At 36.2% G+C, this 22,510-nt stretch overlaps 1 protein-coding gene across 1 annotated transcript in view; it reads left to right on the top strand.

Annotated features, from left to right (window-relative positions):
- The window catches only part of LOC129228435 (transmembrane protein 132E-like), a 100,402-nt gene that overhangs the window by 68,081 nt on the left and 9,811 nt on the right, over positions 1–22,510 (top strand). The window contains exons 4-6 of the mRNA XM_054863119.1: positions 5,298–5,456; positions 18,446–18,647; positions 20,077–20,220. Of these exons, the coding sequence (XP_054719094.1) occupies positions 5,298–5,456; positions 18,446–18,647; positions 20,077–20,220 (505 nt within the window). The remainder of the gene's footprint in view (positions 1–5,297; positions 5,457–18,445; positions 18,648–20,076; positions 20,221–22,510) is intronic.

Genomic DNA, 22,510 nt, shown 5'->3' on the forward strand with positions numbered 1-22,510 from the left:
TATTGATATATTACTTGATTTTCTCACGACAGATTAAAGTTTCACGGTCACTCAGCGTGATTTTTGACCTTAAATGTCTCTAAACACTTAAACCCTTTAAATTTTCTGAAAAAGATATATTTTACTGGCCCAACACTATTTTTACCTAGTACCAAAAATGTTCTACTGGCACCGCATAGCAAGGCACTGGAAAAAAAAAAAAAAAAAAACAGAAATGTTTACATAATATCCGTAAATGAGAAATTTCAAAGTCATATTATATACAGTAGAAAGCTCTATTCCTTTGATTTACAACGGTTTTTTGAATTATTATTCTACTAAAACTAGGAGAGAAGTTATACAGTTGTTTAAAAGAGCACTTTTCCTTTTTTTTTTTCGCACATTTTGAGTATTTTTACAGGCTTATATTCTGAACCATTTTCAAAATAGCAATCTAAAAATTGGCTCTTTTACGCCAATTTTATAAAAATCGAAAATGGTGAGGTCAAAAACTTCCTTTTTTTGATACACCTAACAAGGAATTGCTCATTGGTTTTTCTACACATGAGGAAAATAAGACCTGTAGCTTTAGGAAATTTTCAAAAAGGGCGTTCTTTGCCATTCTCATCTTTTTTGGGAAAAGTTATTTCAAGCAAGGTTTTCTTTTTTTTTCTTTTTTTTTTTTTACATTAAAAGTCTTTCATGTCCCGCGCGACAGTATGAATGAAAAATTCTAATCTGTTGATGCGCCTGAAGGATTAGATTTTTCTTCAAAAAAAGGTATTGGAAGGGCTTGATTTCAGATTATTTCATTTGGTCATTTATTTCTCGAGGGTAAATGATAATTAAACGATAAAACTATTTAATGCATATTCATTTGTTTGTAGTAATTTTCTTTAAAAAAAAAACTGCGATGTAAAGAAATTTCAGTATATTTACTTATTCCAATTCCTTCGCCTGATTTAAAATAGCTTTTAAAGTCATTTGCATTGTATTATATTATTATTGTATTTATTTATTAGAAATCAAGTGTGTTCATCCTTCAAGAGCGATGGCGCACCTCCTCCCAAAGCTACAGCCCCCTTCCCCCAATAAAATAATACCCCCAACCCCCCTCTCTATTTCAAGTCGAAGCATTATATCATGCAAATCTAAAATGCATTAAATCAGAACTGATCATCCCACAAGAATAGTTTCTCACCTCCCGAAGCAAAATAATATACTTAAAGATTACACCCCCCCCCCCCCCTTCCGCTTTGGTGGCACATTTTATGAAATGGTCAGAAAAATTAAGCTGAACTGTTTTTTTCCCTTATACTATATTATAATACCCCTTATACTATAACTGTTTTTTCCCCTATACTGCGTTTTCGCAGTATTTAGTTTCCGTTATATATCCATGCATGCCTCTAATGCGTCATCAGATAGAGATACAATTCTCCGTCAGAAACTGGAGTTTTCAAATGATTTCTCTTCCTATGTTTGTAACAAAAAATCATAACTCTTGATAACTTTGTTATCAAGATCTTTTTTGGTATGTAGTTCCTCTGCAAAATCGTTATTGTTGCAGCTATGCCTAACACAGTTTGAGCCTATAGTTGAGCACTTCAGTCTACTTTCAAACATTTTTTCAAACAATCACTATATCCAATAACTCCTCAGAGCAAGCACAAGATATGAAGCACAGAAAGCATTCTAGAGCAGAAGGCTTGGCTGTTTAACAGGACGCAGATGTTTCTGTTGTGCTTTCTCCTTCTTTATAGCCATCAAAAATGACACAAGCTTTCCGATATTTACAAGTGACATATACACTGCATTGCTGGCATATTTCCTAGAAGCTTGTAGATCATTACCGAAAAAAAGAGTGATGGAGAAGGTATCTTCCATCTATAAGATATGACACCAGCTGTTTTTTTTGATGGTGGATGGATCTTTTGCTTCAGGTAATAACACTTTAACGATACAGGATTTTTCTCCTTATGAAACCAGATTCATCGAATACTGATGGAGGATCAGTGCTTAACTCGCGCTGGAAGTTTTTAGCAACTTGTACATACCATTCGGTGTAAAAGATGGTTTGAGTTTACACATCTTTGCAGATAGTAGGGGAGATTGGGGATACTTATCCCTGGGAATACATGATCTCATAGCCAAAAATGTAATTCAATTTATACAAGTCTTAATTTTACTAAAGAAGCAAAAAAGTTGATTTTTGTGCATGTCGTCCTTTTTCTTTTTTTATTTATTGTAGTTTGAGTTTCATTACGCTACTTATTTTTTTTCTTTTTTTTATGAAATATATTGTTTACAACTGTATTAGAGAAAACGTTACTGATCAAAACCGTCATAAGTTCATTTAAGTTGTGTTTTTTTTACGAATGTCCTAGTGGAATTTAAAACAATGTTATTTTGTGTTAACTTTATTATAATTTAATAAAAAAAGTTAGAATTAATGTTATTTTTAGAAACATTATGTAGAAAACTAAAATCTATAAATAAAGCTCATCTAACGATAAGTTTAAGTATTTTCTCAGTGGGATCAAGTATTCCCCATGAACGGATCATGTATCCCTTGATGTGGGGATACAACATCCTTTCATAAAGTTATTGGAAAAAAATATTTTACCAAAACTATCTGTTTATCTGTTAAATATGTTTATCTGTTTAAAAAAATACTGTCAGATAGAGGAAAAAATTATCTTTCTTCACGTACTTTTTTTGAAAAAAAAAACTGATAATTTGTAACCGAGAAAAAAAATTGAAAACAAAAATGGGGATAAAGTATCCAGTCTCCCCTAACTACTCTCGTTACAGAAGCGAGAGACTTAACTGCATACTTCCCTTACAAAGAAATTGCACAATTTTTTTTTTCTCTATATTCTTTTATTTTACTACCCCAACGTTAAAGACCTTATCCCAACTCGCCTTATTATCAGCGGCCGACCAGTATTAGCTAGCAATACCACTACCAACTTAAGTCAATACCCGTAGAGAGGAAAGAAACTTCTGGTGTCTTTTTAGAAACGGATTGGTGATCTCCAAAATGGGAGACAAAAGGGTGTAAATATTTAGCATTCTACTGTTGTATTGCTCATTGCTCCTCATTACAACTTGTTCTATCGTTGAATTACTACAGGTCCATTGCGTTGGATCGTTGGGCAGCCTGATGTAACACCTTTCTCAAACTTTTTTTTATCGCATAATGTACTCAAAAGTTTCAGAGAGTGTTGCAAGCATATGTGCACATATTTAGCATAATTCACATAACCGGCTGCGTAAGAGAGAGTAGGAAAGCTTGGTCTTTAAACGAGAACCCCCACCGACTCAGAGGGTGCAGAATGCCCGTCTCACTATTAGCGAATTCGGTTTATCCCCCATTACGGTGATGGCAAAAGATTGTAGAAAAACTGAAGCAAATTGATTAAGAAGAAGGAGGCAAACTTCAGCCAATTTAGGCTTGTTACAAATTCTGTAAATAGTAATTATTTTTATGCTTAATTTGTTGTAATCTGGCTAAATTTGGCGTTTATTCCACTATTCTTCATCTAAAATTATTGTAAGAACTTAACCTGTAAATAGTTTCTTGTAATGAATATACAACCCCCTTAGATTTGAATAAAGTATACGGTTCCCCCATTTCTGAACGATAAGATTTGTTGATGGAATAAAAAGAAAATATGACAAATTTGTAGAACTTTGTAGGATTTTCTAGATATTTCTTCCCTTGGTATAAAACGCCGGGCGTTTTCTGAATGGGAGAGTCTGTTTGTTTTCTAACTGTGGAGTCTCGTTTTAAGCGTTCCGCTGGAAGTGTGTATTAGCCTTTGCGCTGTGTTTTTGCGTATTTTGATGTGAATATGTGTGGGACCGTTGAGGTTACGGTGATAATTGATATTTGCCTAATTGCTATGGTTAATTTAGCAGTTGCTAAGGATATTTCTTGTGCATAGTTGTAAATAAATCTCCTGTGTTTTCTCAAGAACTGTGTCGGTATTAAAGAATTTCTTGAAGTGGCTGGACTCGTAACAGGCTTTTTTTTTTTTTTTTTTTGGCTGCTGGCTGCACAGGGATTTAGTTTTCGATATCACTGCAGTGCTCTAAACAGTTAAATAACTCCAGTCAGAACTAAATTGGTTGCTGAGCTCGCTTGAATCATTTTAGAATGAGCCTTCTGCCATTACTATATCATTTGTGGCATTTTGCACTTCGGAAAAGTTTAAAATCTGAAATTTTTTCGTGAATTTTACTACAATCGCTGATTTTAGAATGCAAATTACAGGGTCCTTCCCCTCCCCCAAAGTGAAGGCTCACCCCTCAAGTTGGAGAGGGGTGTAACACTTGAGGGGTGCGCCATTTTGAAGGCTTCATCCAGAATAAAAGCCCTCAAAAAAGAAAGAATCATTCTTTGAAAAAACTGCCTTAAAAATTCCGATGACGCAATCCTCGCCACGGACCCTCCTCCTCCCACCCCACCTGTGCACCCCGGGGAATTAGCATTTTTGTCTATCATAGTTTTTTATGTTACTATTATAGAGTGGTTTCTGCAATTTTTGAGTAATTTTTTTAAGTAATAGAAATTATTATTTTTTAAAAGAGGATTATTTCGTCCTCCCCCCCCCCCTTTCACCCCAACCTGACACGCAAAATGCTGGGACTTTTTACCCCTTCTTTCTGGTAGGGTAACAAACAATTTGCAACAGGTTTATTTTATTTATTTATTTATTTATTTATTTATTTTTTATGTTTGGGTTTGCCATTTTTTGGTCTAATTTTACTGTACTATTTCCCCTCTTTTTACGTTTTCTTCCTCGGGTCCCAGTTTTTCCGCATACTGATGATGCTAATTTCACAGTTATACTAAGTCTCAATTTTTGAATTTCCCGCATTTTACATTTTCTCTGCGAAGGAAAAAAAGAAAAAAAATGTTCTAAAATTAGCAATACGTGTTTCCTTTTGTACGTTTTTCAAGCTAATCCACTCTGTTAAAGTAAATCTATGAAAACAGAAATGCTACCCTTTCGCCTGATTATATTACGTGATATTACGGACTATTTTCAACCCAAACACCCGGATTCGAATGTGTTAAAATGATATAAAATGGTGTGTAGTGCTCTTTTCCTAAATTATAGATATTATAACTTAAAAGAGTTAGTTATCTTTAGTTCTTTTAGTTTTTTTCTATTCGATTTTTGCTTTCTATTCATTTTCTGTATTTTACGTTTTTTAACCCAGTCTTTAAAAACGTAAAATCCGGGTCATATTGAAAAAATATTATTTTGCAGTGAACATTCCACAACATCATTTTCTTCTTTTCCCAGGGCCCGAGTCAAGAATGGGTTGAGGATTCTCGGCGCGCAGGTATCACCTTCTTCTCTGTGGAGCATCACTGTGGAACTGAACCCTAGACAGACGGTTGCCACGGTCACGGCCTTCGTCAAAGACACCACCACCAAGCCCCCGAACAGTGTCGAACCCAGGTTAGATTTATTATGCAGTTTTTGAATCTATGGAACCAATCCATCTCTAATGGCCGATTCCACGAAAAGACACAACTTTGTCCCGCAGGTGACAGTTTAAGTTGCAAACTTTTGTTCATTATCACTTTCAGTACTATTTTAAATGGAATGTTACGTGCCGGCCTTCTTTTTTTTTTTTTTTTTTTTTTTGTTAATGAAATTAAAGAAAAAGTGCGGGTAAGCACAAGTAAGGAAAGGGAAAGTGTACAATTAAACAAAGAAAAGAAGAAAAATAAAAAGTAAGGTTCACCAAAGAAATTATGTGTAAAAAAGTACAGATAAATAAATAGAAAATGTGGGTGAAATCAGGCCTGGATTTACGTACAAGCTAAACTAGCTATAGCTTACGGCCCCGCTTTGTCAACTCCCGGAAATAAGCGTAATTCGTTTAAAAAAAATACTTGAAAGAAAAAATTTCATTTTCTATGACTTGAAAAATTTGGAAAAGTGGCTACAAACCACAAATAGGAAGGACTAGGGAGAAGGAATGCCAATATATGTCAAATTCAGTTCCTTGCTACATCCTGCACCAAAAATGTAAAATTCTCACGTTGCTGAAACATATTACAAAATTTTGTGACTCGTGTTTCATATCTTGCTATTTAAGGTAACGGCACTAGTAACATACATGCTTAAGACATCGCTCCCAGGTTAGCTCAATTTTCCGAGCCTTTTAATGTTAGACTTTTAAAACTATTTTTCTCTTATGCAACTACATCTCACTTATTTTTTGGCTGCTTCTGGATCCTCTGAATTAGTTATTTCTGTTTTTCTTAGCTCAATTCCGAAAAAAGGTTCCCCCAGTAACACATACCGAAAATTCTGATGGTACCCAGCAACAGATAGGATGTGGAAAGGATGAGTAATGGACATAATTCCCCTTTTCTCTTCAAAATGTGCAAACGTTCTTTTTTTTAGAACTAAAACCTTAATAAACTGAAATGAACATGAAACACCGGCAGACATCGTGGTAGATTTTCATAACCTTCCACCACTGCCTTGTCAATACCAACTGGCTCATAAAATTCACCCTGATGACAGCAGATGGTTGCACCGTATTCATGGGTCGCAGCAACATCAGTTTCACCCGCCTAAAACTCTTATTATTCAAATCCAAACTTTCGACTGTCTGTTACTGGACCTTTGTCTGTTACTGGGTGCCGTTACACTATTTAGTTCTGAATGCAGTATTTTAGAAATTCTTTTGTTACAGAAAATCGCCTTTCAAAATATGACGAGTGAAAATTGCTTCTACATTTGAACGAAGCAATTGCCTGTTTGGTGATATTTTGATAGTTGAAATTTTAACCCTAACTCCAGTGGATTAACCCTAAACTCCAGTAGATAGCGTTCATTGTTGACTACTTTTTCGTTTCTTCATTCTCCTAAAATGAGTCGTACCAGTAAAACAGTTAAGATAACGGATCCAGTTCAGCCTCGTCAAAATAAAGCATCTCCCAGCATGTCAAACATTACCCAAGAATATTATCAAATTATCAAGTTTTATTGTTGAAGACATCAGGAGCGTTACTCGATCCTTCGCTATTATATATAGTATGAGGATTGCTTGCTTTTAGTTTACTTCTTTTACATTTTGTCAATCTGTTTAGTACGAAAAAAAATACACAATTTCTATTCCTTTTGGTTTTCTGCCCCACTTGCAACTGAAGCAAAGACATTGTCATGGGAAATAAACTCCTGTTTGTGAAAATTGCAACACCATGAAGGAATCATCGTAGTTGAATGAAATTTAATATACAGTTGAGTGGTAATGGTACAAATAAATCATTACATTTTCAAACTAAACAAACAATAAAAAGAGATAGAAATTAGGATTTTGTGTGGCCACCACGCGCCGCAAAAGGGGCTGCTACACGACTCGGCATGGAGTGAAACAAGGTTTGAATATCTGCTTGCGGAAGAGTATTCCATATTGTTTGTATGCGCAAACAAAGTTCGTCTGTCGAAGCAACGGGACGAGGATCACGAGCGAGACGTCGCCCAACGAAATCCCACACATGTTCAATCGGTGACATATCCGGGGAATATGCAGGCCAAGGAAGAAGCTGTACCTGCTGCGAATCAAGGTAGGATTTGACAGTCCTGGTGACATGTGGAAGGGCATTATCCTGTTGTAATGCATACTTGCAGGAAAGGAATAGCCTGGGGCTGTAAAACTTCGTTCATGTATCGGGTACTGTTCAAATTGCCCACAATTCGTAGCAATTGTGATCGTCCACGATATGCTATGATACCCCAGAACATAACTCCGGGTGTTCGTCCATTGTGGCGTTCGATACCGCACTCCGGAATGTGCCGTTCATCGGCATAGCGCCTGACACGAATTCGGTCATCATGGTGCCACAAATTGAAGCGGGATTCGTCAGAAAAGACAACCTGCTGCCAATCAGCACGCCAGCTCCTATGCACATTGGTTCATTGTAGCCGCAGGCCGCGATGGTTTTGCGTGAGCGAAGTCCTGTATGAAGGAATCCTTGCGCGCAGCCCACGCTACAGCAGATGTCTCCGAATTGATGAAGCACGCAATGAAACACATGTAGCTGTTGACTACTGTGCTGCCAATTGTCTAGAAGAAGCTGTGCGGTTCTTCAGTGCCATACGCACCAGGTGTCACATTTCGGGATCCCCTCCCGGATTTCCGAGCTGTCTGACTCTCATACGTCCACTGCTTCCAAACACGCATGATTGTGCTGCTGTTACGCTGCACACAAGCGGCTACTGCACGATAAGACAATCCAGCTTCACGAAGACCGACGATTCTGCCCCGTTCAAACTCCGAAATTTGCTCAAATTTCGCTTTCTTTCGTCGAAGAGGCATAGTAAAGATTCAGTTAACGTTTACTGCAGCACATAACCAACGATAATCATACACGCCTCGCTACAGCTGTCTATTTATATTCGGTTAATTTTACCGTTCATAGGGGACTGCTCAGCATACGCATGCGCTACCGGTCTGCAATTCTAATCATTTGCATATCATGCCGTACTTTACATTTCCTGCAATTTTCAGCTCACTCACGTAAATCCTTCGTGGTGCTGCAATTTTCACAAACAGGACTGTATATGGTTTCTTTTTACTTCCTTTTACAAAAAAAGGAAGTATTGTATTCGCGAAAACATTTTCACTCGAAATTCGGCCTTAATTTCCAATTTGCTCACCCCGAATAAATGTTGAGTTTTTTTTCAACCCGACAACACGCGAATAAGTGCCTAAGAACGTATAAACACCCGAAATATCCATTTTGACATTCCCCGAGTTAATTACAACGACTCTTATCGTGACGTCCGTGTGTACGTATGTATGTATGTATGTATGTGCGTATGTATGTCGCATAACCCAAGAACGGCATGTCATAGAAAGTTAAAATTTGGTACATAGACTCCTAGTGGAATCTAGTTCTGCACCTCCCCGTTTGGTTGCATTCGGGTGTTTCTAAAGGGATCCATTGCCCCTTCTTGGGGGGGGGGGGAATCATTTTTAATTTCGATGTATATTCAAGTGGTGTTATAATTAGGTGGACACTTGGCGATATATCTCCAGTCTTTTGGTCGCCAAGTTGACGACAAATTTAGCGATTTTTTTCTTTTTTCAATTTGGCCACTGGTGGTGATATTTAGAGAGTAAACTATTGAATCACATTAAAACTGCCAATAATGAGAAAATGACATTAAAATTGAAGTAAAAGGAAGTCATGTGACGCACACATCAGCTCGTTTCTTTTAAATTTCAAATAGGTATTTCTTAAAAAGTTAGACGAGGACTGTAAAAATTTATAATCAAGTACTAAAATATCAGAGACTGGAAAGTACAAATGAAGTGCTTTAAATGATTTTAATTGTTCTAGAGTCCGTGAAAATAAGTAGATAAGTCTTTTGAAAATCCTGAGCAAAGTGAGCTCCAATTTTATTTCTTATCAAGTGCATAAATTATGAATATTTCAAATGGGCAGTATGTTACTCTCTTGTTACCTTATTTCTAAAACTGTACACTATTTCCTTTAAAGCATTTTTTACAATTGATCATTTTATATTTAATTCATTGTTGTATTTGTCGGTGGGTTGGAGGGACGATTAAAAATTAATTGTACCGAAAGCCAATGAGAGCAAGTAACAATGCATTGTCTTTTCTCCTCCCGCACCCTTCCTCTCTGTCAACTGCTGTCACTGATTTTTCGAATCAAAAACAATTTTTGCTGTGTATTATATAAATTTTCGTAAGAGTATATAACTTTAAAAAATCTTTGTTTCCCATTTCTCTCCTGATATTTTTTGCATTTCCAACTACATCTTATAAGGATTCAAAATGCAGAATTTTGTATCTATTTTTCAAACTTTCCTCCGGAGGAGAAACCCGCGGAACCCATACAATTGGGGATTTTCTATACTCCACTTAAAGGGGAGTGCTGGGTTACTCTCTTGATACCTTTCCTCCTCTCAAGGTCAATCGAAACAGGACATCAGGGAAAACACATCAACAAAATAAAAGTACTGCTGTATACATTAAAGGAAAAATGCATTTTCCCTTATTTGTTCAAACTACAGAAGTGGCCCCATACCTGAAATAGCTTGCGGCCCCGTAAAGTCTAAATACGTCCCTGGGTGAAACTGTGAAAGTATAATTCAACAATGTCAGAATATGTGAAAAATTAGTTGAATAACCTGGCCCCGAACAGAAAATGATTTGTGCATTTTCTAAAAGGGGTGAGTGTAGAGGTCTCACAAATGGTAAAAATTAATCAAACGAATGATTTTTCCTTCGTGGAAGGAGGAACTTTGCCTTCAGGCAGGTCTCCATCAATAATTCCTATGAAATTTATTCAACGTTATGAACATTCAATTTACTCCTGTTGCGCAACAGCATAATTATGTCGAAGCATTTGATGCGGTTGCAGCTTCCGAAGCGCGCCCGCCCGCTGAGAAGATGGCGATTACCGCTTCGTGTCAAGGATCGCCCTTCTTCGCCTGGAACGACAGTTCCAAAAGACAGAACGTGACTTTGTTGGAGCTTACGGAATTCTTCCAGCCTCTCCGAATCGCATTTTTAAGCTCTCGCTGTGCTTTCCCAGCACACGCCACTGAAAGAGCAGCGTTGTTCGAATTAAGAGGCGACCGAAGGGTGTGGAGGCGCAAGCGTTTCATTCCGACGAAAGGAAAGCGGCAAGGAGCTTGATTTGTGCACAATGCTTCTCCGACATAAGCTGTGGTCGTGAATTTTTCTTTTTTTTTTCTTTCGTAGTTTATGATCCAGTGCATGGCAGTTTCATAGTTGAAACTGAAATAGTGTCAGGATCGAATTAACTTATTTAGCACATGAGATCTATCTTTATGACAAAAGAAAAGTGTCATACACCCATTAGATGTTAGCGTGAAAGAAAATAGCGTCTTTAAAGCAACATAAATTACTACTCAAACCAGGGCTGCCACTCAGAGGGAAAATGACCTACTCCGACCTCTTTACTCCAAAATCAATCCGATTCCATAAGCACTGAAGGAGTCGCAGACTTGGAGGGAAAATGGCCGATCCCGACTCCGACTCCTTTACCCCAAAATCAGTCCGACTCCGTAAGCACTGAAAGAGTTACGGACTTAGAGGGAAAATAACCGACCCCTTTAAACCAAAATCAGTCCGACTCTTCGACTTTGCAGCCCTGTTTAAAACTGTAAACACGTGTTTTGGTGTTACCAAGGCCCGATCAAACCAAAGTGATGCCCAGGCCCTGGTAAGAATTGGCGCCATCTTTAAAAGAAAATTCGTACATATTGAAAGTAGTTATGTTCCAGAAAATTAATCAAACATTCTTACCTAGATATTATGCACTAAAATTGTTATAATGTGAGCTGTGCTGAAAGAGAAAATAACTAATAAAAAAGGGAAGAAAGAAGCAGGGGTGCCCACAGGGGGGGATTATGGCGCAAGTTGCGCCATGAAAATTTTTGGGGGGGATTTTTTTCTCAGAAAGTTTTTTTTATTCAGAACATGAAATTTTTGAATTTTGGAAAGAAAAAATATTTAGACTCATTCAACAAGAATTAGAAGCATTAATTATACTTCTTCCGCGTACTTTTCAGGGCCGTCACCGTAGCAAGCCCCCCCCCCCCCTTCCCCATTTTTCAGAAGTGTGGCCGCCAATTTCATTTTAGCGATGCAGCAACTAACGAAGAAAAAGGAAAACTATTCGTTGTTTTAAAAAAATAAAATAGTAATTATAAATGAACAAGTGAAATAATAGTGATAAAAGTATTTTTTCTGTCAAATTTCAATAGAAAATGTAATCTTAAAATACAATTGAGGAACATCCATGACTCTCTTTTATCAAGAGTAAGTAAGAGCCGCGGAAATGTATACTTCAAACATTTTTATTAACACAAAAAAAAGTATTCAGTACAGTACACTCTTCACTAGGCCGCAGAGTCTGGCAAGTCGGAAACTATGGGCTCAGCTCGAAATAAAAACATTGTGCATAGAGTAAAATTTGAATAACGGGAGGGAGGACAGGTGACCAAACTAACATGTTGCACGCCTTGTCTCTCGGCGGCCATGGTTATACAAAACCATGCTTCATGTTTCTGCAGTTTAAAAAAATATATAAATAAAAATACATAAATAAATAGGACAGCCCATAGGATAGGGGTCGTCGAAACATTCCCATATGTATATATATACATTTTTTTTTTTTTGATGAAAAATGTTGTCCTGAAAATCATTGCTAAATCGGAGAAATATGTATTGGTCGCCGAAATAAATTTGAAATAGATAGAGGAAAAAAATCAGTTAACTGCAAAGAGAGATTCAATGTATTATAATGAATACTCACACCAAAAGCTCTAAATGTTTAAATGTAAAAATCGTAAGTAAATCAAAGTTTGATCAAGAGATGCAGGTGGCATATTTAAAATAAAATGAAGTGGAATAGAGACCTAAGGTATCACAGATAATTACCACATCCGTTCAAAATAATAAAAGTCCTTTTTCTAAGGCCGCAAATGCTAGTATTGCAAGAAAACAAAAATATTAAGGGGGAAATTGAAAGTTTTATTATGGAAAATCCAAGCAAATAATCGTGTTTGGCAAAGGAAAATTGGAAAAAAATATCACCACAATATGTTTATCAATTATTGAAATTTACAATGAAGATAGGAGGCACGTAGCCAAACTGAAAGGAAGAGTGGGGAACTCCAAAGCCTTCTTTTTACGTCCCCAAAGCTGGCCTGGAAGTGAGTTTTTAAAACTTAGGTTTTGAAAAAATCCCGGGAAAACGTTCTCAAACCCCATCCTTTACCCTAACGTCATTAAAGATGACCTATACCTAAGTATTTAGGACTGCAATTTCGAAAAGCTGTGAGAGTGCTCCCAACGTAAGATCCGAGAAACGTCCTCTCAATTAATCATTAATCATCATTTAAGGTCGAATAAATTTCGTCTTTTGGACTTTAATTAAAAAAAAACTCCTTGGGGTGTCCAAAAACTGTCGTTCCCCAAATATTACTGAAGATCCTCAAAATTTTCATTGTTAAGGCTTCAATTCAGAAAAGTTTTCGGGGAGACCTCCAAAACCTTCTACTCCTCTAACAGTATTTAAAATTGTCTACGATTGCGTTAATTGATTTAATTTTGAAAATTTGTCAGGGGAGGACTCCGAATCTCTTCACCCATTAATATTACCGAAAATCTTCTAAAATTGCGGTTTCAACAGATCGAAATTTTTTCGAGAGAATGCCCCCCCCCCCCCCCTCTCTATTTCTCTCTCGCCAACATCATCGAAAACTGTCTTAAATCTCGCTTTTAGTGCTTCAATTACGAAACATTTCTGGTCTCGAGCCCCTTTAAAATTCCCCCTTCCCCCTTTCATCGAAGGTTGGCTTACGTTTTCGGAGCTTGACTTTCAAGAAACTGGTGGTGCACTAAATTTTAACAAAAAGAAGTCTACAATCGCGTTTTTAAGGCTTCAAAATTAAAAAAAAAAATTGGGGGAGGGGGCGCATCTCTCTTCCCCATAATATCACCACAGATCATCTAAAACTGCATTTTTCAAACCGCAATTTTCAGATCTTTCCCGGGGGAGAGCCCCCGGACTCCCCTTTACGTGTCAGAATCACATATAATTCACAATTGGGAATGCGTGCTTGAAGTTTGCATTTTGAAAAATTATAGAACGATGACCTCGAGTCTCTGCCTCCGTAGGTCGTTTAAAACTGTGTTTTTCAAATCATAATCTTGAAAATTCCCGGGGGTGAGCCCCAGACCCCCTCTTCTGAACGTAATTAAATATAACGTACGATTGTATTGAGAACTTAAATTTGGAAAAATTATCGGGAGAGGCTAACTTGGACCTCCTCTCCCCCTTCCTCCCAAACTTAAAATATAGTCTAAAACTGCGTTTTTATGTCTTCAATTTCGAAATAATGTAAGAAAGTAGCCCTCCGACACCTCCTAATTCTGATTGAATTTATATTACTAGTACTAAGGTAATACTAGTAATACTATAAATACTCCTTACGATTAAATTTATATTACTGGTACTAAGGTCTAGTAATATGACTATCCCTGCTGAAGCCAAATCTTCTTTCTCTCCCTCTGCATATTGGAACATGCGTTTGAAACAATGAACGGGCCGCCAAAAGCGTACCCCCCCCCCCTCCCCAGTTTTTTTTTTTTTTTTTTTTTTTGACCTAGCGACGGCTCTGATACTCTTTCCAAAATTTAATGACCGCGTCGCTTTTTCAATGAAGGGAACATCACAGACGGCATGGTGTCCGTTTCAAAGCTGGATCAGACGATTTGATTTCTTTTCATTTTTTTATAAATTTTCTGGAAGTAGCACAATTCTGCATGATGAATGCGTGTGTAAAAATGATGAGAGGGAGAGGGGTCAAAAATGTTTTATTGTTTGTAATAATTCTGACCAGTATGCTTTAGTCTTCCATTGATTCATTTGCACCTCGACAATCGTTAAGAACTAGTTTTGAAGTTTGCGAATAACATATTTTTTATCCGTCCAATTGACAATTAATATATTTTCTTCATTAACGAGCTTAAGCTTGTGAAGAATTTCTCTCTCTCTCTCATTTCACTTTACTCCCATCTTCTCTACCATTTTTAAACTGATTGTTTCAATTTACTATTAGATGATTTTTATTAAAACTTTCAGTGATGCTGGTTTTCGCTGATGGAGGTAGAACAGTCTGTTCTTAAGGTGTTTAAATTATGTTTCGTAAATCATATTTACTTTCTTCTATATTTGATATGCATAGAAGGATATTTGATTCATGAAAATTCTCGAGTTCTGATTTTCGATGTGCACTGAATAGCTGAATCCATTTTTGAGGATTTCCGAAACGTATCTCACGGTGTGTCTGATCCATCTTTTTTTTTGGATATGCAACTTCAATTTTGGAAAACTTCCAAGAGAGCGCCCCCCTCCCCACTGTAGCGCCAGAATAACACCCTCTTTATCATCAAGAGTCATCTAAAACTGCGTTTGTTGAACTGCAATTTTGAAAAATTTATAGGAAAGTGCCCCTGATTCCTCCCTCTTTCTTTAACATGATCAAAGACGAGCCTAGAATTGCGTTTTTGAAGTATCAATTTCAAACAATTGCCGGGGGAATGGCACCGAAATTCACCTTCCACTAACATTATCCAGTTCTATCAAAACTGCGTTTTTAAAGCTAGAAATTCGAAAATTTAAATAGAGTGTCCCTCTCCCCCCATCCTCTACTCTCATCAACATTATTAAAAATGCGTGTTAAATTTGGTTTTCAGGGCTTCAATTTCGAGTAAATTTCGGGACAGCTTCCGAAAACTCGTTTTCTTAACGCCACAAAGGTCGGCTACAATTGCGATTTTAGAGCTTCAGTTTCAGAAAACTGCTTTTCCCCCAACCATGGATAGCGTTTTTAAGACTTTAATTTTGAAAATTTTCCTGGGGCAAGCCCCAGGATCTCTTCTTTCCCTAACATTACCACAGATAGTCTAAAACTGCGTTTTTAGAACTACAATTTTGAAAACAAAGGAAAAGCCTTCTTTCACACAACGTTAGACTATCAACAATTGCGCTTTAAAGTTTCAATATTGAAAAATTACCGGGAAGGGCACAACCAAACCTTTTATTCCCCAAACATCATCAGAGATCGTCTAAAACTGGTTTTAAAACTACAATTTGGAAAATTTTCCGGAGGAGAAACCCCAGGAACCCCTATCTAAGTGACAATAAAATAAGATTCATATTTTATAGATTCATTTTGTATACATCTAGTAATGACTCCATCCCAAGCCAGAAAGTTGAATCCACTCTTCCTGTAATTGTTCATACAATTGAAAAAAAAATTAAGGTGTAGAAAAAATCAGGGGTACCCAAAACTTGTTTACTCAAGGTGCACGTTGTAAAATTTAGGACGGCAAGGCAGGTCAACAATCCAACAATATTTCAGTTCAAATGCTATTTGTTAGCGTCACCCCCCCCCCCCCCCCCGATGAATTTGACTAGAAATTAAACACTCTAAAAACTGTTATATTTAACCCGATTCGAAAGCGAGAAAATTTTTGGGGGGGAATTTGCGCCATTGAGCTTGGGGGGGATCTGCACCCCTGGAAAGAAGGAAAGAAACTTATGCTATTTTTGGTACGCCTAAACTTGTAGTGCGCAGATCCACGAACCGGCAGGACCGTGCGTCAATCAGATCCTGCCTATGACAGAGAATCACTTCTTCAAAGCGAAGAAATTAAACTATTTTCTTTGCTACAACACTATCTGTCTAAAAAAAAGGGAAGGGGGTCCGTGTTTTTCCAAAATGCGTTTCTGGAATTTTCAGTGATTTTTGACTGTGTTTTACCTCATGCTATGATAAAAAGTTGTCATTTTTAATCAATTAGTATGTTGTTTTTGGACTATTATAACTACGTTGCTTGAATTTTGTATATATTTATTCCATGTAGACTAAAAAACAAACCCGCACTTCTACAGAAATTCTATACAAAATACAAATAGTGGTAAGAAAGAGAGAGAATGAATAACATAGAAAAATCAAAATATGTAAGGCAAAAAATCTGCAATGAAAGAAAAAAATATTGACCTTTCCAAAACCCCTTTTTTCATGCAACGGAATAGTTTTTTATAAATTTGCCGCCCCTTACATTTTCTGTTTCTTGAACGTACTGCATATATTTTTATTATTTTTACAAAATACAAAGGGCATCCTCAAAATCTTTTCCATTGAGAGTAAAAATTTTTAAAGTTATTCGAAATCACTACACGGCTTTCACAATTTTATGAAATCGTTCTGTAAAAAACAATGCTGCAGAGAGTCCAGAAGGCAACAAATGCCACCCTCACTCACTTGTTCGTTTCTTAAAAAATCCTAACCAAAGAATAAATTCTCCATTCATTTTTTAATGCTACATGAATAATATAAAAACGATACTGATAGTACCACCATTGGTTCAACTTAATCTAAATTATGAGCCTTTTTTCTTTCTTTTTGTAATCAGACACAGGTTGGTTACGTTTATTCTTTTATTAGGAATTGTTTTTTAGGTAATGAGTTTTGAAGCGACATGTGTCCTTGGGAGAGAGGGTGTTTTTTTTTCACCTGTTTTCCAAAAGTAAAACGGGCAGTTATTTTTAGCCCTCCAGGCCTGTCCGTCATTTAGGTAGGGAGTCAGGAGGGAGCAACTGATCAACCCTAACTTTAAGACATCAATGTATTTCTTTTTTTGTGGGCGTGATTATTGCTCTCTTTCGATATGATCTGCATTAAATACATACCCTTTGACCTCCGTCGCCCCCCCCCCGGAAAAGTTTGAAATGACGTGCCTGCCTTCAGATAATACCTTATCTCAAAATGAAAAGTTATAAAAGTATGAAGAAACAAAATGTACATAAGTAAAAATTTAAAAAATATTAATGATAAAACAATGACTAATAGTTGCAACATTTTAACTAGCTGTAGAATTTCCGTTCAGAACACATTCCAGTTTAATCTTTATTTCTACTGATGAATTTCAAATTTTTTTTCACTGCTCAGTCTTCTAAATTTAATTATTGAAATATTACTTCAGTTGATTATTAAACCTCGACCGATGCATCGACGCCAATGGTTCAGAAATTTAGCCATTGGTATCGACGGTCGATGCTAACTTGGAGAAAAAATTGGTCAATCGGCGTCGAAAAACATCTAAATACCGATATATCGGCGATGTTTTTCCGAAAAAAGGGGGAAAACCATAACTTTTATTCATCTATTTTTTACTCATAATAATTTAAAATTTAATAAAAGTGCAATAAAAAATTTAAAGTTATATTTTTCGATAGTTATGTTTCATATTTCTATCTTTATATTTTTATTTGTTGAAATACAATGAATCTTTTGATAAAGTTTTGTTTTACTTCCGTTTTTACCTTTGAACTTTAAGCTACTAGTGTACTGATGTGACTTTTCATTACAATCCTTTAAATCCCTCTCTCTTTCTCTTTTCTTCTGCTAGAAACATATTTCTGCAGCCCATGTATTTTTCTATACTTTGCTGTGATTTTCGATGATATTTTCATCAAAAAAATCAAATATAAATGCGTCAGAGGCTCTTTTCTAGCTATCATATATATTTATCTATTCATTATTATTTTTTTAAAATTATTTGCCATCGGTTTCTTCAACGTACTGATATGAATATTTTTTTTTCTTAAAAAATGTTTGAAACCTGGCGGTTCTTGTGCGACCATTTGAAACAAAATATAATCTGCCATCGGTCGTCTTTGAACAATCGGCCAGCAATCGACATCGGCCAAAAATTGTCATCTCTCGAACCCTATTGGTTATAAACTTCTGGTGCTTGCAAACAAAATAATACTATTACATGGAATCGGCTATGAAGGTTGGTCAGTCTAAACTAATATTTTCGCTGTTTTTTTTTTTTTTTTTTTTTTTTTCAGTGCTCAGGAAGTGTTTACGTGGCTCTTCGAAGTGGAGGAAGGTGCATCTTACAACGACAATGGTCGTATCACATGGCAGTTGAGATACATGTTGGATGCCAGCATGGCAGAACAGTACGACTTCGACGACGACAATACCAAGATTACCTCGAGGCTGGACATTCATAAGGATGATGTGCAAGCCGTTTTGCCAATCGCCAAGGTGAGCTTTTGTGGTACAATCCGTCAAGTAACAAGGATACTTACGCATTATCGCAAACCAATCACAGTGTCGGGGTTGTACGTTATCCAGTTCTGTTAAATACTTGTCGACTTTGAAAATCGCAAATTCAGTACACCTTGCGTTACCATTGGATTACTACGAAACACATATGAATTGTTTTTATAGGAGCTTTAACCAGTAGTATTGCAACTAAGTTTGTTTTCAGGTGGACATGAACTGATTTAAAGGAAAAAAGGCGTCAACCAAGATAAACCATAGACTAATAAAAATGGTTTATAAGTCTATTAGATTATTAGTCGCTTATTATTAGTCTATGAGATAAACTTATTTACGTTAAGTACCAACACTTTAAGTCGAAACAATTTCTCATAATGTAATCAAGTTTCTTGATGAACTTTTACGCGCTTAAAGGCTTCATAGATAATAGACAACGTCTATTTCGCCAGAGAAGTAAAACCAGAAGCCGATGTTTGATTTAATGCTTTCCATGAGGCCTTATTCGTATCGTTCGGCGAGCTTCTGATTTATTGAATGACGAAAATTTACAGTTTTATTCTATCAGTTTACACGCAACGTGAGCTTATGTTTCATTTCCTTACTGATTTCGATAGCTACACGTATTACCACAACCAGATTTGTCTCAGTTAGCACGTTATTCTAACTATTTCATGTTCCCAAAAAACAAAACATACCAATTGGTAATATTAGCAATATGCAAGAGTGTCAGGATTTGTAATTCTCGAACTTTTTAACTTATGCAATTATCAACTCAATCGCGTGATCGTAAAACTCCTGTAATTCCAGAACCTTCGCATTTTAGTGTGCATATTGGATTACTTACAGTCTTTTTGCAATGGGATGATCAACACCACTCATCCTTGTCACTGATGTTATTAGTGTCATCGAAATGCAGCCAAATTTGAAATGCAATAGTTACAGACTCATCACTAGCAGAATGTAGTTAAATTTCACTACAGTATCAATCTTATGTCGAAATTTGTCGACATTTAGGTTAATTTGGGATTATATAAGCAGTATAAACAATTAGAATTCCTGATACAGCTGAAACTTGCTTTGTTTTGGGAATCATGTGGTTCATGACTTTGGGGGGTCACTTATAAAGTGACCAAGGATGGCCTAAAATTACGGTTTGGGAACTTAAAAAATTGCCCAGAATCTCTATTTGTGTCCGAATACAATACTTTTGAACTTCTCCTTTCTGATAGTGATTTCTTCCAAAACCAGGAACTGGATCCGCCCGTGAGTTAATTGTCATGGCTTATGAAAATAAAAAGAAACGCGAGGAATTTTTCTTTTTCTTTTTTTTTTTAATGATAATGTTTTAAAAAAAGTTTTAATCTGCTGGTTTTAGTAAATTGATGAAATCAATCATCATTCTAATCCACAGTCTAGTCAGCTTTTGAACACAGCTGTCCTCAATGGCAAGCAGGTGTCCCTGCCCATGAAGGTGTTTGTCGTCAGCCAAGCGGGAAAAGTGGGTGACGTCACTTTCCAGTCTTCGTGTCATTCAGCTGATGAATCCATACTCAAGGTGAGCATCCTGGCATTTCAGCAGAATTACATTAACATTTCATGCAACAGCTTTTATAAATCGCGACTCAGTTCCGTTGTGTGTATTTTGAGAAATTATTACCATTTCGTGAACCATTCGACCTCAATGGCAGTTTTTTGTACAAAAAAAAAAAAAAATAATAAAAAAATCTATGATTGCAGTCTTTGAGAAAATTCGTTAAGAACAAAACTACACACAAATGGGGTAAAATATAAAAGCTTTTTAACTTTTTTGGAAATCACTTGTTATTTAACATGGATATGAATTTCATAGATACATATTTACTTGTGCGTATTTACACATCTTGCATAGCTCAAAAATGGTACATCGTAAAAGGCTGAAATATCTTATGTAGGGTTTTTGTGGAGTCCAACTGTTTACTTCATATTTTGGTTTCATTCCAATGTTCCAAAAACTTCCTTACACTTTTTTGTGACAACGATGTTAGTTTCAATGCAGACTGAAGAAATTTCATAAATTGGCTACCGCTCAGTTATACATCGCCAAATTGGCGACAAAAATGAAATGTCGAATCTGGTGTCAGTTTTTTGACATTTAGCGAGATTCTCATTGCGAAATAAGTATGCATGTAAAGGTTTCAAAGAAAAACAAAATTTACTTAAATTAAGAAAAAATGTTTTGAGGGTAATGAAGGCTGACCCCTTTACGGGAGTGTTTTTTAACAACTTATAAAACAGTCACGCCGAACTAGAAAAACATGTTAAGTTCGATTGCAGTTTTCGTTGAAATGATTCACGCCAAAACGTATCATGACGTTCTTTCAGGGAGATCTATCGATCTGTATTATAATTTGTCTTCCATGCGTTATGTTTTGAAACAGAGCTGTCACGTTTAATGGAAAAAACCTTCGATTGATCGATCTACTTGGAGCGTTTGATGCCAAAAACTAATTCACACCAGTTCCCAGAGGGACTCATTGGTATAGCGAATTTCATTGGATTTCTTGGATTACTTTTTGGGGTCGAGCATTTAAATACTCACCCAAAAAATGATCGGAAGGAATTCGGTGCTGTGCAAAACGTTTAAAGTAAAACCACCAGCTCTGTTGCCACTAGTAGTTGACACTTAAAAGGAATGAGCAAGCATTGCAAATTTAAACACCGTTTTATAATCTTGGTTAAAAAGGCATTAAAAACGGAACTGCCTTCAGTTTGGTAAAATTCAAAATGTTTCAAACTTGATTTTGTGTTCTTTTAGATGGAGGAAGAAAAAAAATAAAAATGCTCAGAATGGTTTGTTTGTGTATTTTTGTTTACATTTTAATCCTTTCTTGGTATTAACATGTATTCAACTATCCGTGCAGCGTCGGGCACATTTAGATAGTAACTGTAAAATTGTCATTGCAGCCATTGGTCTATTTTCTTCTCTGATCACAAATTTTTCAACTCCTCATTAGAGTCTTGATGAGGTACTATTGAGGTAGTAATAGTCGTAATGAAATAATAAATGGTCGGTCTTCTTCATGATGTGCGATAAACAAAGGAAAAATTTTAGGAACTTGAAAAGGTCGGAAAAGCAATATTAATAAGAGGAAAAGGTAGCGAACAATCATAGTACAGTCGATTCTCGATAACTCGGAAGTCACAAGGGACCGGCTAAAACGTTCGAGTTGTTGGTAGTTCGAGCTATGGGAAGTTTCCACAGCAGTCTCAAGAGTTTCGGACCCAATAAAAACTTGGAGATAAAGGAATATTCGAGTTATCGAGATCCGACTATATAACGAACCCCCCCCCCCTCCCTTTGGAGGTATAACGAACTCCCTTTGGAGGTTCAGATATTTTTGATGTAGCTTAAAATTTTTGTTATTTCAAATGGGGCTAAAAAATCCTCTAATTTATTGAAAGTTTTTTGAAGTTCTTAAATCATAAGTCTTCGTCATTGATAATTAAGCACTACCATTGTTTTGAGTTTAGATCCTTAACTTTTAACAAAATCATATCATTGTGTAAACATTGTTATTTTTCTGTTTTGTATTACCAAATCAAAATCATAATTTTTAATTAAGATCACTAAAGGTCGTCTATTGCTATTTCGAATGAAATATTAAATTAATAGATAGGTGGGATACGCAGTGATGCGTTGGCGGAGCTTTGGGGATACATTGAACGTCTAGATCACCGAACCGAGAATTTTTGTATCGTAAGATTATTGTCACAATGATTGTTATATACGTTATTACATCGATTGTTATATACGTTATTACCTAACCATTTTCTACGAAAACAAAATAACAATGGGTGTAACCATA

This window comes from Uloborus diversus, chromosome 1, assembly GCF_026930045.1.
Source record: "Uloborus diversus isolate 005 chromosome 1, Udiv.v.3.1, whole genome shotgun sequence".
Taxonomy (NCBI): Eukaryota; Metazoa; Arthropoda; class Arachnida; order Araneae; family Uloboridae; genus Uloborus; species Uloborus diversus.